Source organism: Poecilia mexicana, unplaced genomic scaffold, assembly GCF_051168715.1.
Source record: "Poecilia mexicana isolate PSO_F unplaced genomic scaffold, ASM5116871v1 scaffold_2, whole genome shotgun sequence".
NCBI classification, from domain to species: Eukaryota; Metazoa; Chordata; class Actinopteri; order Cyprinodontiformes; family Poeciliidae; genus Poecilia; species Poecilia mexicana.
In genome coordinates, this window is record NW_028263371.1 from 57,154,561 (window position 1) to 57,175,926 (window position 21,366).

At 42.8% G+C, this 21,366-nt stretch overlaps 1 protein-coding gene across 1 annotated transcript in view; it reads right to left on the reverse strand.

Annotated features, from left to right (window-relative positions):
* Nucleotides 1–19,331, reverse strand: part of LOC106927504 (uncharacterized) — a 43,776-nt gene extending 24,445 nt beyond the window's left edge. The window contains exons 1-7 of the mRNA XM_088003580.1: nt 18,194–19,331; nt 7,833–7,955; nt 4,216–4,306; nt 2,961–3,098; nt 2,243–2,311; nt 1,348–1,386; nt 989–1,108 (exon numbers count right to left, since the gene is read on the reverse strand). Of these exons, the coding sequence (XP_087859706.1) occupies nt 989–1,108; nt 1,348–1,386; nt 2,243–2,311; nt 2,961–3,098; nt 4,216–4,306; nt 7,833–7,861 (486 nt within the window). The 5' untranslated portion in view covers nt 7,862–7,955; nt 18,194–19,331. The remainder of the gene's footprint in view (nt 1–988; nt 1,109–1,347; nt 1,387–2,242; nt 2,312–2,960; nt 3,099–4,215; nt 4,307–7,832; nt 7,956–18,193) is intronic.
* Between the last annotated feature and the right edge of the window lie 2,035 nt (nt 19,332–21,366).

Consider the following 21,366-nt stretch of genomic DNA (forward strand, 5'->3'; position numbering starts at 1 on the left):
CCCTCCATCCATCCACCCATCATCCATCCATCCATCCATCCCCCTCCATCCATCCACCCATCCTCCATCCTCCATCCATCCATCCTCCTTTCATTTCTCCTCTTTCTTCCTCTCTTGTTCAAATTGAGAAGTGCTAAACAGCATCATTAGCTTCTTAGCTTATTTTGAGCTAAAAGTAATGAATTAATGTTAGCCAACATGCTAGCTTTAGCCAACCTGTTTATATTAGCATCTTAGAGACTTCTAGCTTGAAACCTCGAGCTCCGATACTCCATGGAGAACATTGTCAACATCCCAGTGACAGCCCTCCAGCTAATGTTAGAATTTATAGCAAAAATTAGCTTTTCATGTAGTTTTAGTTGATACACCGCTATTAGCATATTACACTAATTGATGTACCTGGTCAACATGCTAGTGATAGTATCAGGGCACTATTTTAGCTAAGGTTGGTATTTTAACTTCATTTGATAAAAAGCTACTGGATTTACTAAATCAATGTTAGTCAACATGTTTGTGATAGCATGAGGGCTAGCAGTAGCATTTTAGCTAAAATTAGCGTTTTCTTTAAAAACCTACTGGATGCCTTCATGCTACTGACAGTTTCAGCTGACGTTAGCTTTTTATGTGATTTGATCTCATACATCGCTGTTATCACAGTAGATGGAGGGATTAATGTTATGAAACATGGCAGGAACCACTAGCATATCACTAAAGATGTTAGCTAATTGTATGTACGCTGCTCTCGTAGCTCTAAATGAGCTAAAATCATCGTTCTTCCTGTTCAGATTCATCAATGTATGACTGTATAGTTCATTTCAAATAATTCAGCAAATTTTACCAAAAAGATTAAAATTCTTTCACACTGGATCTTCCCAGGAAAATGCTAATTTTTCTAGTTTATATTTGAAAAATGTGCTTTAACAAAACTAAGCTGCCAGCATAACCTGGAGAAATGTGGGAGTAAAATCCAAACACGGTGATTTCCTACCTGTGAGACGGGAGCAGTGGAGGTTCTGACCCGTTGCTGAAACAGAACGCTCAGGATCCGGTTCTGCTGCTCCAGGTCGAACACGCGGGTCCGCAGCTTCACACACTCCTCCTTCAGGTCCTGAAGACACAACAAACACAAAATTCACCACTTAGTTTTCACCACATCAAAACTAGCCTCTAAAATGTTTAATCTGTAAAAAGCTATGCTAAGTTAAGCAAAGCTATACTAAGCTATGTTACTCTATGCTAAGCTAAGCTAAGATCTGTTCATGGAGGTTTCTGCGTCTCTACCATCAGTTTCAGCCCGGCTGACTCAAAGTGTTTGGGCTCTTTCCTCTGAGTGCGGCAGGAACCAACCTTTTGCGTGAGCAGCGCCTGCACCACCTGGTTGGCCACCTGGGGGAGCACAGGGAGGTTAGCGCAGATCTGAGCTGCACCTCGGCTTGGAAAACAGAAATAATGAGGAGCGGTGAGCTCAAACTGACAGGATGTTGCATCACAGCGTCGACCTGGAGGTAAACAAGCAGCGGCTGCCTCCAGTGACTCCAAACTTTACCCTCAGCACCACGTCTAAAAAAAAATTTCTCTGAACCCTGCATAATGTTTTCCTCTTGCTCTAATTAAAATCAGTTCATTAATATTTCCAGAGCGAAAGCAGAGAGAATGTCTGATCCAGCAGGATTTCCTCTCATGTCTGATTCTACAGAAATTATCTCAGATTTCTGTTCAGTTTGGAAAATTCACACAGGCAGCATTTCACAAAGCGACCAGCCTGCAGGGCGGCGACACCTTCAACTGACTCTGTCCAAGCTTTTATCTCATTAAAATAACTATTTACTCTTACTTTTATGACTTTCTTGAGGTAAATTATGACTTTATCCTCATAATTATAAACAAAGTTCTTAGTGTGGCTCTGACACTATGCTAGTGCTAGGCTAACATGTTAGCTTTGGTTGGATTTACCCAGAATGCCCTGCACTGTAGTCCACTTCCTGTTTTTGGAGAGGTCTCTGGTCCACTTGGCGTTCACATTCAAACTGAACCAGAGTTAATTTCAACCGAACCCAGACCGAGGTTTGGAGGACCAGAGGTCAGAGGTCGACCAGCATCCACACCTCACCAACCGGACCGGACTTTGACTAGGCAGACTGGAGTTGGATTAAACTGTTCCCGTTTTCATGGTTTATGTCACACTGTAAAAGTCAGCCTGGTTCTCATAGTGACCTCTGACCCCGAACACCAAATCACTGACCTCGTCCAAGCAGCGTTCGTACTGCTTCCTCTGGTTGTCGTTTTCCACGGACAGCGCCGAGTTCTCCGCCTGCAGAGACGAATCAGAACCGTTAGCAGAAAAAGTCCAGATAATCCAGTCCACCCAACGCTCCTAAAATAAAACCTAAACCAGTAAATACAGGCCACCCAGTCCAAAACGACGCTGAGCGAGGAAATAAAAGCTAAATCAGCAGGTGGTCTGAAAGCCAAGCTCTGGCCTGCAGCAACGTTTCCTGGATTCATCTCAGCAGAAATGTTTCTCCTAACTGGTGATGCTGTAAATTTCAGGGATCAAACTCCGTGACAATCCGGCAGAAGGTGAAATTCAATTTCCCGGACTGGGGCAGAAACCGTTTCAAAGAGTCTGGAGGCGACTTTTCTCCAAAAATGATTACCCCCATAAATCTGGAGGCGGCCGCAGGCAGCAGGAAATAAAACAGACGAAGAAGAAGAACCGCTTTACTCCAACGTTCAGATTAATAAACCGGCTAATCCTGAGGAAACCTTCAGGCTGGACGACCAGATCGTCTGATCAAACCCTACATCTCTCACTTACTTCATTATTCACAATTTATTCTGTTTTACTGCCATGAGAAAAAGAAAGTGCACCCTCTAACTAAGTACACCCAGAGAAAATGATCAGAAATGAGCTGCCCATCAGTCTGTGAAAGGCTAAAGGTCATTCAAACCCGGCTTACCTCCAGCGCTCGAAGGCGTTCCAGCAGAGGATTGTCGGCGGTGGCGGCGGCCTGCAGGGATGGCGGCGCCTCGGCGGCGATGGCAGCGGGGCCGTCCAGACTGTCCTGCTGCTTCCACATCTCCTCCAGCAGCTTGTCCTGCGCAGGAAGCAGAGAAAAGGCAAAGGATGCAACGCTAGCTGCCATTCTGAAGAAAAGTCGCTGGATTTGTTGTATTTTTGAAAAATGTTGCTAATTTGTCGCTAGTTGGATTTTCTCAAAATTGTTAGCTTATGTTTTGAAAAGTCGCTAAATGTTGCGTCAAATTAGCTAAATTGGCAACAATCTTCCCCTCATCCTGACCAAAGATCCCCCAAGCTCCCCATCCACCCATGTAAAGAAAGGTTCATAGAAGAGCCACTAGCTCAAAAGGAAACATACAGAGACTGATGCTTACAGCTAGGGATGCTAATCATGCTAATGGCTAACATTAGATGATTCAAGAACTTTGTAAAAACTGGTTTGTCTTTATTTTGAAACAGCTGATTCTGTGTAAGTGCAGAGCTGTTTGAGCTCTCACACAGTGTGACATCACCTCCAGGCCTGGCGTAAACATTTAGACTTCAATGTTTTTAGATTGTCAGAGTTGCAGCTCTGTCACATAAAGGCTGTTTTAAAGAAAATAACTTGTTTAATTCACTATAAATATCTTTCTGGTCACTTTTATTTTTTCAAAAATAATGTATTTTGTTGGTATCTGTAGAACTGAAAGAGAAATCTAATTTGTTTAGAATCAACAGATTTTACAAAAGTTGTGACTGAAAATTAGCCACAAAATCTCTAATTGGTTCATCTTTAATATCATGCATAAAAACTCCACAGAGATGAGATTTATTCCTCTCTGGCTGGAAGACACTAACTGCTCATGACTACTCCACAGCACCCCTTTTCTAAAGACTGAACTGTCCCTTTGAGGAGTTTTTTGTTGAAATCACCTTATAGTTCATGTTTTCTTCCTGACATTCAGCTTCTGCAGTTTATCACAGAAAACAGGAACGATGGAGACAAACCTCAGATCCACTAACGATGCGGCTTGTTGGTTTGTTTGTTTGGTGTTTGTTAGTTTTAAAGATATGCACATATTGGCCCCGCCCACATTACTAATGAGCAACATCAAAGCCTGGCAGGTTGGATTCATCAGCAGCTTTCATCTTTCTCTCCGGTCTTTATAATTAAAATGTTCCAGAATTAAAATAAAATTATTTAGCAGCTGAACCTTGTAGGCCTTCATCAGGTCCAGAGGATCCACTTTGGGTCCGTCCAGAGAGTCCTGGTTCTGGAGCAGGGACCGCACCGTCTGCTCCATGCTGCGGAAACACACACACACACACACACACACAGATTACAGTGGGTTTATTACAGTAATTATAAACGTCATCAGGTGAATTATGAATTTTTTCACTACAGTCGCGGGGGAATCAGCTCGTCAAACTGAATGCATTAAGACTCTGTGGTGCTCGGCGCACCGCCTCCTACTGGCCAACCAGTGGAAGTTCACCAGGGATGTCCAGCAGGAGGCGAGTCAGACATGCAGAGCTAATCAAAGCTTCTGCAGTTTGAAACCAGTGAAAAATAAAACTTGACTTTGTGTTGGCAGGAAATTAAATTTAATAAACAGGAATTAAAGTGGACCAAGTTAATCACTGGATTTACATTTTAACCACTAAAGTTATTACACCTGGAAATAGCTCAAGGGAACCAAATGTTGCAGTAAAAACTAAATTTTGTTATTAAAGTTGACAGTTTTTAAACAAAATGTTTTATGCATTTATGTTACAGTTTATGTGCTTTTCTGTTTTGTTTAGTCAAAACGCAGAAAGAAATACCACAATATGTGTTAACTGAGCTAATACCTAGATGAAAATGCTACAGAAGCTAAAGATGCTAGAGAAGCTAAAGATGCTAGAGAAGCTAATGAAGCTACAGAAGCTAAGGATGCGCGACGGTTTCTGAGGAGTCAGACATTGAGGAGAACCGTGTGACGTTTTCGGCCACCGGACGCAGAAATCTGTCTGATAATTAGATAATTCCTGAGAGAACAGAAAGAAGATCCCGTTTAGCAGAACATCTTCGCACCTACACGGCTGTAAATAAACCACCGGTAGGATTTGTTTAGACAGAAATGTTTTTAACGAACCAGAAACCCAGACAGACTAAGGCAGTGTGTCCAAACTGCGGTCTGGGGTCCATTTGGGGGCCCTTGAAATGATTTTGTTCGGCCCCTGACTCCAAGTCAACAATGGTAGAAAAAACACGACCCAAAAACGTGTACATTTCCTGTTTTCCTATAAATAATCCATCAGTCTGAAGCCTGTTTTATGTTTTTTTTATCATTAATGATTCACAGATTTCATAATTCTTGTTAAATCAAAATAAATTCATTTTTCCATTTTTAATTAAATGAGTTTTGAGACCTGCCATCAGTTCAAATCTGCCGGTTTTGGTGCCAGGAGCAGAAAGTTTGGACACCCTGCACTAACATAAATGTGATGCTCACCAGCAGGAAAATCCCAAACAATCAGACGTTTTCACGTCAGTCTGATTCTGATCTTTTCACCGTCAAAAAGATCCGACCTGAGCCTCTGAACCTAATCATATCTGATAGCTTTTAACCTTTCTGTCACTGATCTGTCATAATTCAGCAGCAGAGGAAGCCAGACAGGAAATCTGGGCGTAAACAATGGCTTCAAATGATAATTATTAGATCATAAAAGCAGTCTGATCCATGTGAAGCAGCGTTTATTTTGGACTTTATTGTAAATCTGAAATCTGCTTCTTCTTTTCATTTCACTCCTGAGTGATTAGAAACTGTTGCTGCTTTGGCAGCCTGAGCCCTGCTGGTGATCTCAGTGTTTTCCTCCAGCCGCTGTGTGACTCACCTCGGGTTTCCAACTCGCATCAGCAGCACTGACCGTTTCCTCTTAATGTCACTGCCACTGACATTTCACTCTGCGGCTTGAAGCAGCTTTTCTCCACGTTTGGATGCGAGCGGAGCAGCAATTAAACCAGACTGAGACGCACCGCTGACCGGAAACAAACCTCATCAAACGGCGGAGAAGGAAAAGCTGAACTCTGTTCACGCAGCAGCGCTGCAGTAGACGCCATCACATGTTGCTCAAAGGCCACAAACAGCCAGGAGCTGAAGGTTCGATTCCCACTGGGAGCATTTTTTTTTCCAACCAACAAAGTTTAAACTCCAGAGAGAAAACACCATAAAAACTATTTAATTAACTCTTTCAGAAACATGTTATTACCCATGTTGACTTTAGGAACAATAAAGAAGTTCCCACATGAGCATAACTGCAGAAAAACAAAGCTAAAACTCAGTGGCAGCACTAAATTGGGGGCTAACCCAAAGCACTGGTTAGCTACAGGAACTAACTAGTAGTTAGTACCTTAACATTAGCTACAGTAACGCTAAAATGCTACAACAACTAATGCTAAAGCTCTGGTTAATGCTAAAGCTCTGGCTTTAGCATTAACTAATGCTAACGCTAGCATCAATTCAAGTTCTATCTGCCCTCGAAAGACTAAAACCCTCGAGCACCAACTTCATTATGACATAATAATTGACATCTTCCATCATTCCTTTAGATATTGTATTTATGTTTACTGTGTTTTATTTGGTCCCTGTTTGTTTCTTTATTGAGGGGAAAAAAGCGAAGAGGAAACAGAACTGCTGCATAAACAGACTTCAAAATAAGAGCATGAACATAAACATCTGACTGCATGAAGGATTCTTAACAGTTGATAACCAGAAATTCAACCTACATGTCAAACTTCATTCCACTGAAAGTTTTCAAAACAAACAAAAACATTTTGAACTTTTGAATTAATTGGGGGAAGCTAAGTGCACTAAACATTTTCACAGTTAGCAAATGAGCAAAGCTCAACATAAAATAGCTTTGCTATTAGCATGTTAGCAAATTAGTACAAGTGTGCCGACAAGAGCTAAATTATCCTCCAGTGGAAATATTTATACGATAAAGTCTTTGTTTTAAAACCACTAAAATTTAAACTTTATTTTGATTCTAAAACCTGTAAGCTGTAATGAAACGCCGCCCCTCCCCCACATGTTGCTGTCAGTTACAGTGTGTATAATGATTTATTGATACTACAGAACAGAACTGATGGCCTGGAGACCAGTAGAGCGCCACCTGCCTCTCCAGCTGAGATCTCTCTGTTTTGTCCTAATTTCATTATTCCAGGTCTGCGACATTTATCTTCAGGCTTTGCTCAGTGTGATTCACTCTTCAGGAGCAGGAATAAATGAATGAATGAATAAATGAATGAATGAATGAATGTCCAGTTCCCTTGCAGTGGCGCTCTAACCCATTTCCCTACTGCAACAGAAACAAAGACAGGGCCGGAGCCCATTACTATTCAATTAATAACTGAGTTTTTATTTACCAAATAAACACATTTTCTCTGACGTGTGATCAACATTTTCACCTATTTTACACTTTTTATCTTTGCTAATCAGATCCCTTAAAATTCCTTCAGTTAATGTAAATTTCAGGATTTTATTCAATACCAACGCATATATTAAGAATGTATAAGCATAAAACGCATATATTAAGTGTTAGCATCCTGTGTTAGCATGGTGTGCTATGATCTTGTGTTAGCATGTTACATTAGCATGCTGTGTTAGCATGTTGCGTTAGCATGTTACGTTAGCATGCTGCATTAGCATGCTGCGTTAGCATGCTGCGTTAGCATGTTGCGTTAGCATGCTGCGTTAGCATGTTGCGTTAGCATGCTGTGTTAGCATGCTGCGTTAGCATGTTGCGTTAGCATGCTGCGTTAGCATGCTGTGTTAGCATGCTGTAGTACCTGGAGAAGTGCTGCTGCAGTGTCACCATCTGCTGCTGAGCGCGCTCAGTCGGCTCCTCTCCTCTCAGCTCTCCAAAGCTTCACCAGCTGGGGTTTTATTCTGGATCCGACTCGACGGCGGCGCTGCAGGGCAAACAGCAAACAGTTTGTGTTCATCTTTCAAAACTAAATCCCAGGAAGGATTTCAAAGATTCTGCACATCTGTTCACTGATCTGGAGGGAAAGCAAAGTGAAGGCAACACATTGTTTATGCCCAAGAAGTTTTCATATTTAATTTAAGGTATCAAGTTCCAGTAAAAAAATATCTCCTTTTAAAAGAAACAGGATAAGAGACAAATCGTTCTTTTCATTGCCTGCTGTGCGCTAAAGTTTAAGCTAACAGAATATTTCTGTGGTTTTCTTAAAATCATTTAGAGACATTTATTCATTGTTTCTGGCTTCATGCTAAGATAAACTAAACTAAGCTACATTCAGTTCAGCTAAGCTAGGATAGGCTAAGCCAAACCAAGCTAAAATAAGCGACGCTAAAATAAAAGAAGATAAAACTCTCTCTCTCTCTCTTTCATCCTCTGAGCTCGGGTCCTCTACCAGAGGCCTGGGAGCTTGAGGGTTCTGCGCAGCATCTTGGCTGTGCCTAGAACTGCACACACACACACACACACATATATATATATATATATATATATATATATATATATATATATATAAGATCCTGTGGGACTTCCAGATCCAAACAGACAAGATGGTAATGGCGAACCAACCGGACATTGTGGTGGTGGATAAAGAACAGAGGAAAGCCGTTGTGGTGGATGTAGCAATACCAAGTGACCACAACATCAGGAAAAAGGAGAAACTGGAGAAATACCAGGGCATCAGAGAGGAAGTGGAGAAGGCCTGGAAGGTGAAGACCACAGTGGTGCCTGTGGTCATCGGGGCCCTCGGGGCAGTCACCCCCAAACTGGAGCAGTGGCTCAAACAGATCCCAGGAACAACATCAGACATCTCAGTCCAGAAATGTGCAGTTCTAGGCACAGCCAAGATACTGGAGGAGAACCTGAAGCTCCCAGGCCTCTGGTAGAGGACCCGAGCTCAGAGGATGAAAGAGACCACCCGCGGAGGGTGAGAAGGGAATTTTTTTTTAATATATATATATATATATATATATATATATATATATATATATATATATATATATATATAGCTGACTGTATAGCTCAGTGGGTAAGACACCAGTCTACCACCTGGGAGACCGGGGTTCGAATCCAGGTTGGGGCAAGTTACAACAGTGCAATTGAGCTATGCAGTGTGGGTCCCTAGGCAAGACCCTTGGAGCTATATAGCCTACCTCATACAATGAGAGACACTGATAAGCATGACATGCCGGCTCAGACGTCGCCCGGCCAAACAAGGTCTGCGTCAGGTGCTGGGGAACCAGAGCACCTTGATGAAAAATGGGCTACTGGAACAAGACGGAAATGGGCGAGAGACGAAAACATGGATCTGTTGGAATGCTACTACTCAAGTAACCCTAGTCAGAGGGGTTACATGCAAAGACTGAGGGTGGAATGGTTACTTCGACACCCACAGTCTACAATGACTGCCAAACAACTAGTAGCTCAGTGCTCCAACATCCGCAAACGGCAACTGCTATCACAACTTGAGATTGACGAGGTACAACACAAATGCTACGGCATAAGGGAGGAGCCCAAAGGTAAGGTCAGGGGGGAGTTAACTACTCCCCACCCCGAGACTGGGTATGCAGCCCCAGTAATGAACGAACTATCAAAGCTGAACGAGACAGCAACTGACCTGAGAGAGAGAATCGTGGCCCGAATGAACACCAGGCAACCCCGACGCCAATTACAACGGCTGAGTGAAGTACCATCAGAAAGTCTCATTGAAGATGTGAATGCAGCATTGAGAACAATCCCTACCAACACCATAACAGAAACCAATGAGCTGATATACAACTCAGCATCAGTGATCCTTGAAATGCTCGGCTATAAGAGCAACCATGAGACCCAATATCCATCATGGAAAAGACGGTTAGAGGCTAAGATCAAGATAACAAGGAGGGAAGTGAGCCAGCTGTCAGAGCTCCTAAGGGGTGCAATGAAAAGATCAGTACCCAAGAAGTACAGCCAGATGCCCATACCTGAAGCACTCGAAACTGCCAAACAAAGGCTCCAAGCCTTGGCCAGCCGCCTAAAGGATCAACCGGCTCTTCTCCACCCAACCAGCTAAAGTGTACTCTCAATGGCAGGGTACTAACAACAGAGCAGACCCACCAAGGCTGGAGACTGAACAATACTGGAAAGGCATATGGGAAAGGGAGGCGTCCCACAACAGCAAGGCACAGTGGCTAACCTCTCTACGAGAGGACCACAGCAACCTCCCTGAACAAGCCCCGGTAACCATCACTGTGGCAGATGTCCAAGAAAGAGTCTCGGGTATGAAAAACTGGACAGCACCAGGGCCTGACATGATCCATGCCTACTGGCTAAAGAAACTCACTGCCCTCCATGAGCGACTGGCAGCTCAACTGAACCAGCTGCTACAGAATGGGACTCACCCTGAATGGTTAACTGAAGGGCGCACAATCCTGATCCTTCAGTCCCATCCAACTATCGGCCAATAACCTGTCTCTCTACAACATGGAAGCTCATGTCAGGCATCATAGCGGCTAAGATAAGCGGACACATGGATAAATACATGAGCACGGCACAGAAGGGCATCGGCATAAATAGTAGGGGAGCCAAACACCAACTCCTTGTAGACCACACAGTCGCCCGAGACTGCAAAACCCGACACACCAACCTGTGCACCGCTTGGATTGATTACAAGAAAGCCTATGACTCAATGCCACACACCTGGATCATTGAATGCTTAGAGATGTACAACATCAATAGGACTCTAAGAGCCTTCATTGCAAACTCGATGGGGCTGTGGAAAACCACCCTTGAAGCCAACTGCAAACCGCTTGCACAAGTGTCCATCAAATGTGGCATATACCAAGGAGATGCTCTGTCCCCACTGCTGTTCTGCATAGGAATGGGGCCACAATCAGTCACCTCCTCTACATGGATGACATCAAGCTGTACGCCAAGAGCGAGCGAGACATCGACTCACTGATCCACACCACCAGGATCTACAGCACTGACATTGGGATGTCATTCGGACTAGAGAAGTGTGGCCGGATGGTTACAAAGAGAGGGAAGGTCGTCCGCACAGAAGGGGTCTCACTCCCAGAGGGAACGATAGCAGACATAGAGCACAGCTACAAGTACCTGGGAATACCACAAGCAAATGGCAACCTCGATGAGGTCACAAGGAAAGGAGCCACAGCCAAATACCTCCAACGAATAAGGCAAGTCCTGAGAAGCCAGCTCAATGGCAAGAACAAGATCCGTGCAATAAACAGCTATGCCTTACCAGTAATCAGATACCCTGCCGGAATAATTAGCTGGCCAATGGAAGAGATGAAGGCCACGGATGTTAAGACTCGGAAGCTACTAACCATGCATGGAGGGTTCCACCCCAAATCCAGCACCCTGAGACTGTACACGAGCCGTAAGGAAGGAGGCAGAGGACTAGTGAGTGTGAGAGCCACTGTCCAGGATGAAACATCTAAGATCCATAAATACATCAAGGACAAAGCCTCAACGGACGATGTGCTCAGCGAATGTCTCAGGCAATGGGGAACAGAGGACGAGGTGCTGGAGGAACCATCATGGGAAGACAAGCCCCTACATGGGATGTACCACCGACAAATAACTGATATCAGGAAATCCTACCAATGGCTGGAGAAAGCTGGACTCAAGGACAGCACGGAGGCCCTCATCCTGGCTGCCCAGGAACAGGCCCTAAACACCAGAGCAATAGAAGCTCAGATCTACCACACCAGACAAGACCCAAGGTGTAGGTTGTGCAAGGAGGCCTCTGAGACAGTCCAGCACATAACAGCAGGGTGCAAGATGCTGGCAGGGAAAGCGTACATGGAACGACATAACCAAGTGGCGGGCATAGTGTACAGGAACATCTGTGCAGAATATGGACTGGAAGCCCCGAGGTCAAAATGGGGGACACCCCCAAAGGTGGTGGAGAATGACCGAGCTAAGATCCTGTGGGACTTCCAGATCCAGACAGACAAGATGGTAATGTCGAACCAACCGGACATTGTGGTGGTGGATAAAGAACAGAGGAAAGCCGTTGTGGTGGATGTAGCAATACCAAGTGACCACAACATCAGGAAAAAGGAGCATGAGAAACTGGAGAAATACCAGGGCCTCAGAGAGGAACTGGAGAAGGCCTGGAAGGTGAAGACCACAGTGGTGCCTGTGGTCATCGGGGCCCTCGGGGCAGTCACCCCCAAACTGGAGCAGTGGCTCAAACAGATCCCAGGAACAACATCAGACATCTCAGTCCAGAAATGTGCAGTTCTAGGCACAGCCAAGATACTGCGCAGAACCCTCAAGCTCCCAGGCCTCTGGTAGAGGACCCGAGCTCAGAGGATGAAAGAGACCACCCACGGAGGGTGAGAGGGGAATTTTTTTTTTTTTTTATATATATGTTTGAATCAGTCAGATCTCAGACGGAAGCCAAAGTTTCTCCTGTAGATCAGTACCGCCCCCTGCTGGCTGCTGGCTGCTAACACGTTTCATTTTACAGGATTTAATTTAAGGGTACATTTTCGCTATAATCAACCCTCGTTTAGTTTTAAAACTTCTTCCCTCCTTTAATAAATCCTTATAATATCTGAACAAAGCCAGAGGATTTTGACTCTGAAAGGTGAAAATGCAGCTCTGGTGAAGTTATGTTTTTTTTTTTACTACACATATAAAATATGTTAAAGATTTTATGATTCACAATGTATTTATCTTTGTTAATTTAATCAGAAAAGTGAATTAGAAAAATCCCTCAGAATATATGCTTCTGCCAGCAGAGGGCGCTCTTCTCTCATTTTCAGATTCACATCAAACCTGTTTAACTCTTGTTGCTTTATTGTTTTATAGAAAGCAGATTTTTAACTTTCAACACAAAGAATGAAGAAAAAGAGAACTGTGCAAAATAAGTAAACTACTATAAAAAGTTAAAAAAGTTGCCTTTATATTTTAAAATACATTTAATAAATATTTTCTGCTGTCTGTTCCCGTTTTGACCCTGAGCCTCACAAACAACAAAGTTATTAAAATAATTCACTTTTCTTCAAAAATAAATAGATAAAAACTTGTTGACTCTAATATTTTTATCGGCATTTTTTCAAAGGTTTAAAAAGTATTTTTTATATTTTTATTGTATTGAGATTATTTGTATTTTGTTTAAATAATTTTAAATTGGATGTCACAATTCAATTGATTAATAATAATGTGTTCATACTTTTCACTTTAATTTATCTAATTAAATATAAAATATTAAAAAATATTATAAAATATCTAATTAAATTATTACTGCATGTTCTAGATGAGCCTCTGTTCCAGAACAGCTGATCCAAATGACTGCAGGACCATCAGGAGCTGCAGAAACCTGCTAATCACCCAGAGACACAATCCATGCAGGACAGGGGGCGGTGAGTATTTAGTGTTAAATATCTGAAAGACATTGCAATTAAAAAAAAAAAAAGCTTAAGCTTATATAGCACTTTAAATATATTTCACACTTTTTTGATACATTTGTTTTTTATTCTTCACAAAAAAATTTAATATCTTTTAATTCTATTTTCTAAGTGACTGTAATGCTCTCAGAGTGGTGCTGATCTATAAATGCTCTTATTGTGAAAAGACATAATAGAAGAACCAGTTTGTTTAACAAAAACAAAGAGCTTCACGATGAGCACAGTGAGCTACAGTAGATGATTATTATGGGATGTTTGGACTGAATGATTCTTTTCTTGCGTTGATAAATGCGACGGACGCAGCGACATGCAGCTCTATAGAGCCGCAGAAACTGATGAAACTTTAACAGATCAGATATTAAAGATACTGAACCGCAGAACCTGAGCATAATTATTAATTAATCCTCATGTTACTGAACAGAAACACTTTTAGTTTCAGAGATCAGAAAGATGCAGAAAAATAAGACCATTTAATAGATGAAAGTGAAACCTGATCATGTGACAGACTTCTCCATGAAATCACAGATTAGACCGAAAAATGACATTTCAGTGCAAATCTGATGATTCAGTCTCACTTTCAAGCTTCCATTGAAACAACAGCTGGATGTGAACGACCAGCAGATCCAGTCAGCAGACGCTCTCTGGCCTAGTCCAAGCACAGCCAGATACATGGGAAAACTAACATATTTATTAGTTTTGTTCTTTAATCCACACAAAAACAGTTTAATGTCACTAAAAATTATTTTAAAAACTTCAGATCAAATTGGAGATTTTAGAAAGCTATTTGTTTGTTTATGGAAAACAGAGATTACAAACAACGCACCAATATTTTTCCTTTGACATGATTTCTAATTGATATCGTCTCATTTTAATAACTTTATACTTTAATATGTTGTTCAAAGCAGCTCAGCCCACAGATGAACCTCCTGGCGCCAAGTTTGATACAAAGTTCCTAGAAGTCGATGCAGAACTGACCAGCGCCATCTTGGTAGGCAAACCAAAGCACAGAGGAACAAATATACGAACGCTCTTCACCGATGTGAAAGAGAAATATCTGTCAACAAAATGGCTGCTGTCGGGATCGACCCGCATGAGCCGGAGAGTTAGCTAAGCTAGTTCTGCAGTAAATGTCACTGATAATTAATTAACAGAGGCTAGAGTACTGCAGTACTGATATTGTTCATAAGTTAAACAGGAACAAAGCAAGAGCTAGGTGTAAGCTGGTTTATTGTTGTCATAGTAACTGCCTACCAAGATGGCTGCCAGTCACAAAGTTTATGGAAGTGTGACGTCACATGAGAACTACTTAACAGGAAGTGGTGGTTTGAAGCAATTTGATTGGCTGACAGGTCATAGTTCTGCCCCCATACAACACTAAGATAATAGTAAAATTAATAATAATAATAATAATCCCGTGAGTATATTGTTATTTTTTAAACAATGTGGTGGAGGTGCTGGTTAAAACGCTGCCTGTTTGTGAGGATCCTGTAAACGACCGTTTGCTCTCAGCTGCTTCACATTTCATCTGTTTCCAGTCAAAGTAGCAGAACACCGAGGAAAACATGCAGCGTTTTTACTTAGAGGAACTCTGCAGTGTAAATAGAGTAATTAGAGTCTTCCTTTGGATGGATGGGAGCAAAGCGGCGGGTAATTAGCGGTAATCATGTTGGAGTTAGAGAGCAGAACCACAGAGGCCGGTCCCTCTGGGTGTTTAACCCAAACTTATCTCCGCCTCAGATCGCATCCTGCTGATGGCACAGCTAGCTGTTAGCTGCGTGGCTATCTGTTAGCCGCCGCTATCAAGTAGCGGCGGCTAACTGCTAGCTGCAGCTAGCTCAATGTTTCTCCATCCTGGTCCTCAGGCCCCCTGTCCTGCATGTTTCAGGTGTTTCCCTTCTGCCACCTGGATGTATCTCTGGGTGATTAGCAGGTTTCTGCAGCTCCTGATGGTCCTGCAGTCATTTGGATCAGCTGTCTCAGTGTCTCCACCATCAACCAGGCCTCAGTGATCTGACCCAAAATGGCTCCTTCGGATGAATCAATGCAGGTTCAGAACCACCACGACCCAAAGAACTACTGTAAAGATTACACACTTACTTAGGTTGTTATAAGAGAAGAAAATAGAGGTGAATTTTTAACAAAAATAAAGCCAACGTTTTTCTAATAACTGGTTAAATAACCTGAATTATTGCTGTTTATTTTGGCCGTCCTCTGCAGACTGCAGGAAGATTTTAGCTTCTCTCTTCCTTCAAAGGATGGCACATTTTATAAACTAATAAATTAAGTATTAAATTAAGAATCAAATGAACTGAGACAAACATTAAAAGCTCGTCTGATGCTTCTTGGGAAGATTTTAATTTGTGGCGTAAACATGGAGATTTTATGCATCCATCTCCTCTTTCATTCTATAAATAATCCTCAGCCGAGATATTTCTGGCTCAGAGCTGCTTTTTATGCATGGTTGATGCTGCAGAGGGTCCAGCAGTGACGATCCCACCAATCAGGCAGCGCAGAGCTTTGATGCAGAGCTATTTATTCCAGACTCTGTTTTGTGTTTCAGTGGATGATTCTGCTCCAGCGGATCACGATTTCCTTCATGTATGAAATGAAACTCGGCTCATCTCATCTGCATGCAGGCTAACCCGTCTCCATGAACACAAAATCAGTTTTCACTAAAACCCTAAAAGAAGCCCATATCATCATCCCTCCACCGCCGTGCCTCAGCTTTCCTTCATCCAGAAGCAGCTCAGCTAACCTCAGTCTGGCAGCCATCGTGTTTCTAGGGAGAAGAGGCTTTTCTCCTTCAACGTGTCCAAACTGCCTTAGTGGTTCAGCGTCGTGACCTTTAACCTTTAACTGACTCAGCAGTTTACCTGAGTGGCTCAATAAGGAAAACAGAACCAGCACAGATGGACCTGAAGAGAAACAACCGACGGAAGATTATAAATAAAATATGGATATAAATCAAAACAACAAGAGCAGGAACAAAATGGGTACGGAGCAACATCCCTGACAAAAATCAGAGATCAGCATTACGTCGACCCGGTTTGACCACTTCTTCCAGTGTGAACCACATAAAGGCTGTGTGTATTTTATTAGTGGTATCAGAATAAAGGGGGCTGACTGAACATGAAACACGAGTCTGTATTTACTCTCCAGTTTGTGTTGGTCTGCCTCTTAAAATCCCAGTAAAACTCTTTAAGGTTTGAAACGACTTTATGAGTTTAATTAAAACGCAGTGGGCGGAGCTTCTGCTCCTTAAAACAGGAAGGAAACATTTAATTTACTCTTAAATAGTTTCTAAACTTCAATTTGAAGGGAAGAAAAACAGACCAGGTTTAACGCTCATTGTGTCACAAAGAAAGAAGCTGAGTGTGATAAAGTAAGTACACCCTGGCTGCTTCTGATGGGATTTAAGAAGGAAAGAAGCAACATGCTCTGCTAAACAAAAGCACTTAAAGTGGGAGGATTTAAATCCTCCATTTATTATCTATTTAAAGATTAACTTTGATGCTTTGGTCTGAAAAACAGATTTTCGCGGTTGGAGGATTTCTGTTTAGTCTTTGGCTAAAGACCAGGAGCCATTTCTCCTGCTAGCGCTAGGCTAGTACGTTTGTTTTGGTTGTATTTACCCAGAATGCAGCGCTGTAGTCCACTCCCTGCTTTTGGAGCGGTCTCCGAAAGCAGGAGACCCTAACCCTAACCCATATACATTTAAACTGAACCCAGATCAAGATTTGGAGGACCAGAGGACCAGAGGTCAGAGGTCGATTAGCGTTCACACCTCCAAAAAAACGAGCTGGACTTTATAGGCAAACGGACCAGAGTCGGGTTAAAGCGGACTGAACAGGACTGGTGGTGATGGAAGAAACCGCAGGACAGACGACAATATCTGGATTGATGGAGGTCAAGTTAAAACCTGAGGAGGTTTATTTTACCGCCATCCACACTAAACAGTTCTGCCATCTTAGTCTCAGCAGCTTTGACTTCCGCTAACCTGCTAACGCAAAGCAAAGACACATTTTTATTTAGCATTTTTGTGAACTTTGAAGACATTAATGTTGACATTTAGGTTATCGACTTAAGAATTCATCAAGCAGTTAGATGTTTATATTCATGCTCTTATTTTGAAGTCTGCTCAGGCAGCAGTTCCTTCTTTTCCTGATATTCAACATCAATATCAGCAGTTCATAAATACGAAAAATACTAAAAATTCAGAACCTGACCCATCAGTCATTCACCCGCTCTGGTTCTGACCCGGTTTGCACATCTACCTTCCTCCAGAGCATCTCTGCTTTATAGAGCGTTATTAATAGAAGCAGCGACGCTTGGAAGGTTTTAGAGTTTTATTCATAAATAAATCAGAATCTGATCGTGATGACATGATAAATTCAGGAAGGAAACAGTCAAACAAACACGAACGGGTTCAAATGATCCCCCTGGAGGAACGTTCAGCAGGATGAACCTGAACACTGACCCGATCTGAACCAACCCGACCCGGCCGAACCTTTGGACCCATCCCGGCTGTTCCTCTCAAAAACGCTTCAGGAACCTTTAATTATTCACCAGCTGCTCCATCCGGGCCATCTTAACCTACTTTCGGGTTCGGAGGAGGAAGCCCGGTTACTTGTTGCTGCCGATGGTTCCCTGCATGCAGGATGCTGCGTGATGCTGCTGCATTTAGATGCATCTGGATGCAGCGCTGCAGGAGGCTAACATGGCAGAGAAAGGCCCATCTGGGCATCCTTACCTGCGCGTTTCCACGGAGACGGCTGGAGCGGAGTCAGCAGCCTGGGAGGTTTCTGGAGACATTCCGCATCATCCGGCTGCAGCTGTTCAGGGATCAGAACCGAACCTGAACTGATCGGGTCGGACGGCAGGATGTGCTGGCTCCTCAGCAGCAGCGGCTCCCTCCCTCCCTCCTCTCCACCTCTACGCCTCTCCCGCAGCCTCCTCCCGCCGCGCCGCCATGCTTCCAGTCCGCTGCGCCTCGCTGCGCCCTGCCTGCCCGGAGAGGCTGAGCATGTGTCCGGGTGGGGGAGGGCTGGCCGGCGGCGCGCTGCGCTGCGATAGGTCAGCCTGACACCAACATCTGATCCTTCACTGCCTCAACCGCATCAGCTGATATTTCAGTAAATTAACTAAAAAAAAAAGAGAAAATTGTTATTAAGAATCCAGCATGTTGTCACTGAGCGGCGCTCATTCTGCAGCACCGAACCGGGCCGGTTCTGGTTCTGGTTCACTGCAGGGAGAAGAGCTGCACAGAGGAAGTGGGAGTGATTGTAGAAAAACAGACAAGGGGGGAGGGGGTATTTATAGAAGCTGCTGTTTTTACGGGGATAAAATCAAACTGCAGCCTGAATGCTGCAGTTTGATCAAAACATGATTCATAATTTAATTATCAGACGGAAATGACATCCAGGCGATTTACAAAACGAAATGAAATAACAGACATCGGAGCCTCATGGAAACTGGGACATTTCGTCAAACTAACGTTACTTTACATGTTGGTCACGTGACTTCCATGTAAACATCGTGATGCGTGTTGATGCGTGGAAGCCTCGGGGCGCGTGCGGTGACCTAGATTAGGCCTTGATGCTTGATGCACACACACACGCGCGCACACACACACACACACACACACACACACACACACACACACACACAAAGAGCGTCCAACCGGCCCGGAACAGAGCAGGTTAATCCCGCCGCCGCCTCAGATTGCGGGACCGGATCAGCAGATTAGCAACAGCTGCAGTTTAAAATGTCTCCCAAAAAAAATAAAAAAAATCTCTGTATGCCAAAAACTGGATTCATCCCATAACGAGGTTACATAATCGGAGGAAAACATCTGGACCGAAACGCGACCAAACGATAAACACATTCAGCCTCCGATTAATCCTGCAGGTTTTAGTCCAATATTCTGATTTATTCATGGTTTTATTTTAATATTCTGATTTAATGCTGATTTTATCTGAATCTCAACCTGATTTTAATTTGAATCTGTTTTAGCTAAAATGTGGCCATGTTCGATCCTGATTTTATTATATATATAAACAAATATTTGTGGTGAAAATATCTTATTACTGTATTCAAAACAATCTGCAGCTTCTTTATTCCAAGTTATTTTAAACAGAAGTTTGAATGGGCTACTAATTATGCCACTGCTGTGACAAAACTCTTAATTTGGGTAAAATGCTGAACTTTTAGCATATGAACAGATTTTGCTCATTTTTATTTATTTCTATCTTATTTTTGTTGACTGGTACCAGGACTGAGTTACCAGAAACATCAGCCTGGAAGAACCTAAAACCAGCAGAACCAACAGAAGAACCTTCATCCAAACACCAGTAGAGCTACAACAGAATCCAGGTTCTGGAGTGGCCTAGTCAAAGTCCATCCACCTTCATGATGTAGCCTCAGCTGGTTAGTGACTCTGCTGGAGTTCCTGTGAGGTTCTGACTGAGTTCTGGTAAAAATAGCAGCACTGCTCACAGATGGCGGCTCTCTCACGGAGACGAGAAAAATCCCACCAGGAAACATCATTAGCTCCAAAACAGGAAATGAAGCATCAAGAGGGAAAAATCCACTCTGAAAATGATGAAATAACTCAAAGTTTAGCTGCTAAAGAAGACAGAAAACACCCAGCAGCTTGACAAGAAAAAAAAACACGAAACAGATTTACTTTAAAAGATTCAGATCATTTAGTTCTTTACTAAGTTACTCAACAATGACAAGATTTATCCTAAATAATAAAAAACAGATTTACTAAATTAAATGTTTACAACTATTCTCCTTCCTGTCCAAAGAAGGCTGAGTTTATGAAACATTAAAGCCCGACTGGAGCCCAGAGCAGAAACATGAGGGCGGCCATCTTTAGATTTCTGGAAGAAGAAGAAGACACGTGACCCAGGCATGAAACGCTTAAATCATTCTGTAGATCAGGGGCACATCTCCGTCCAGGTATTGTAAACTGCCAGAAAACGCCATAGAAGAAGAAGTAGTAGATCATTTGATCGAAACGTTTTTAACGTGTTTTTTCTCTCTGTTGGAAAGAACAATTAAATAAACTTCAGTTTGGCTTTCACAAGTCAACAAGTGAAAATTACTTTAATACAAATAACTGGAACATTTCTGAAGAAATTTAAAAGAGGCTTGTGTGTGATTCAAAGCTAAAAGAGCCTAAACAGTTTGTGTCTAACCCTGCATGTCATTAGCGAACATGCTGTCAGTAACGAACTTCATTCTGTACAAAAACATTACTAAGGTTAGCTGGTCAGTAGCATGTTGAGAAAAATGGACTTTGCTTCACATTGCACAGCTCTTCACGATATATCGGCATTAATCGGCCGATAAGTAAAACTTATCATATTGGTCAATCTCTAGCAGCGTCACCGCACCAGAGGCAACAGCGGAGCTTAATGTAAACTGAACGATGCTTTTTACATTATGAACCTGAACTGATCAAGACGTCAGCTAGCAGTAGCTGTTTCACTACACTGTTGCTTATAAATCGCACACATTGCCTAGAGATGCAATGTGTGTGTGTGTGTGTGTGTGTGTGTGTGTGTGTTAGCATACCTCACCTTTTAAAAACCACTTTCCCAACAAATACTGCCATGGAGGACCGGCTGCTCCTCACAGCCACATGTCAGACAGGAAACTCTCTCGAGACCAAACGTGAGGTCAGAGTAAACAAATATGGCCGACTGGGAGGAAGAAATGGCGATCTTTCATGGACTATAACACAGAAAAATGATCCAAAAACAATTCCATAATAGACAATACTGTTTGCGTTGTCCACTGGACTTTCTGTTGCGCCATGACGGTTGTTTTGTCTCCTTGTTTTCGTCATGTCGCGTTCTGATTGGATACACGTCACAGTCAACAACCCACAGACGGCCATTTTCTTAAAAACCTGTT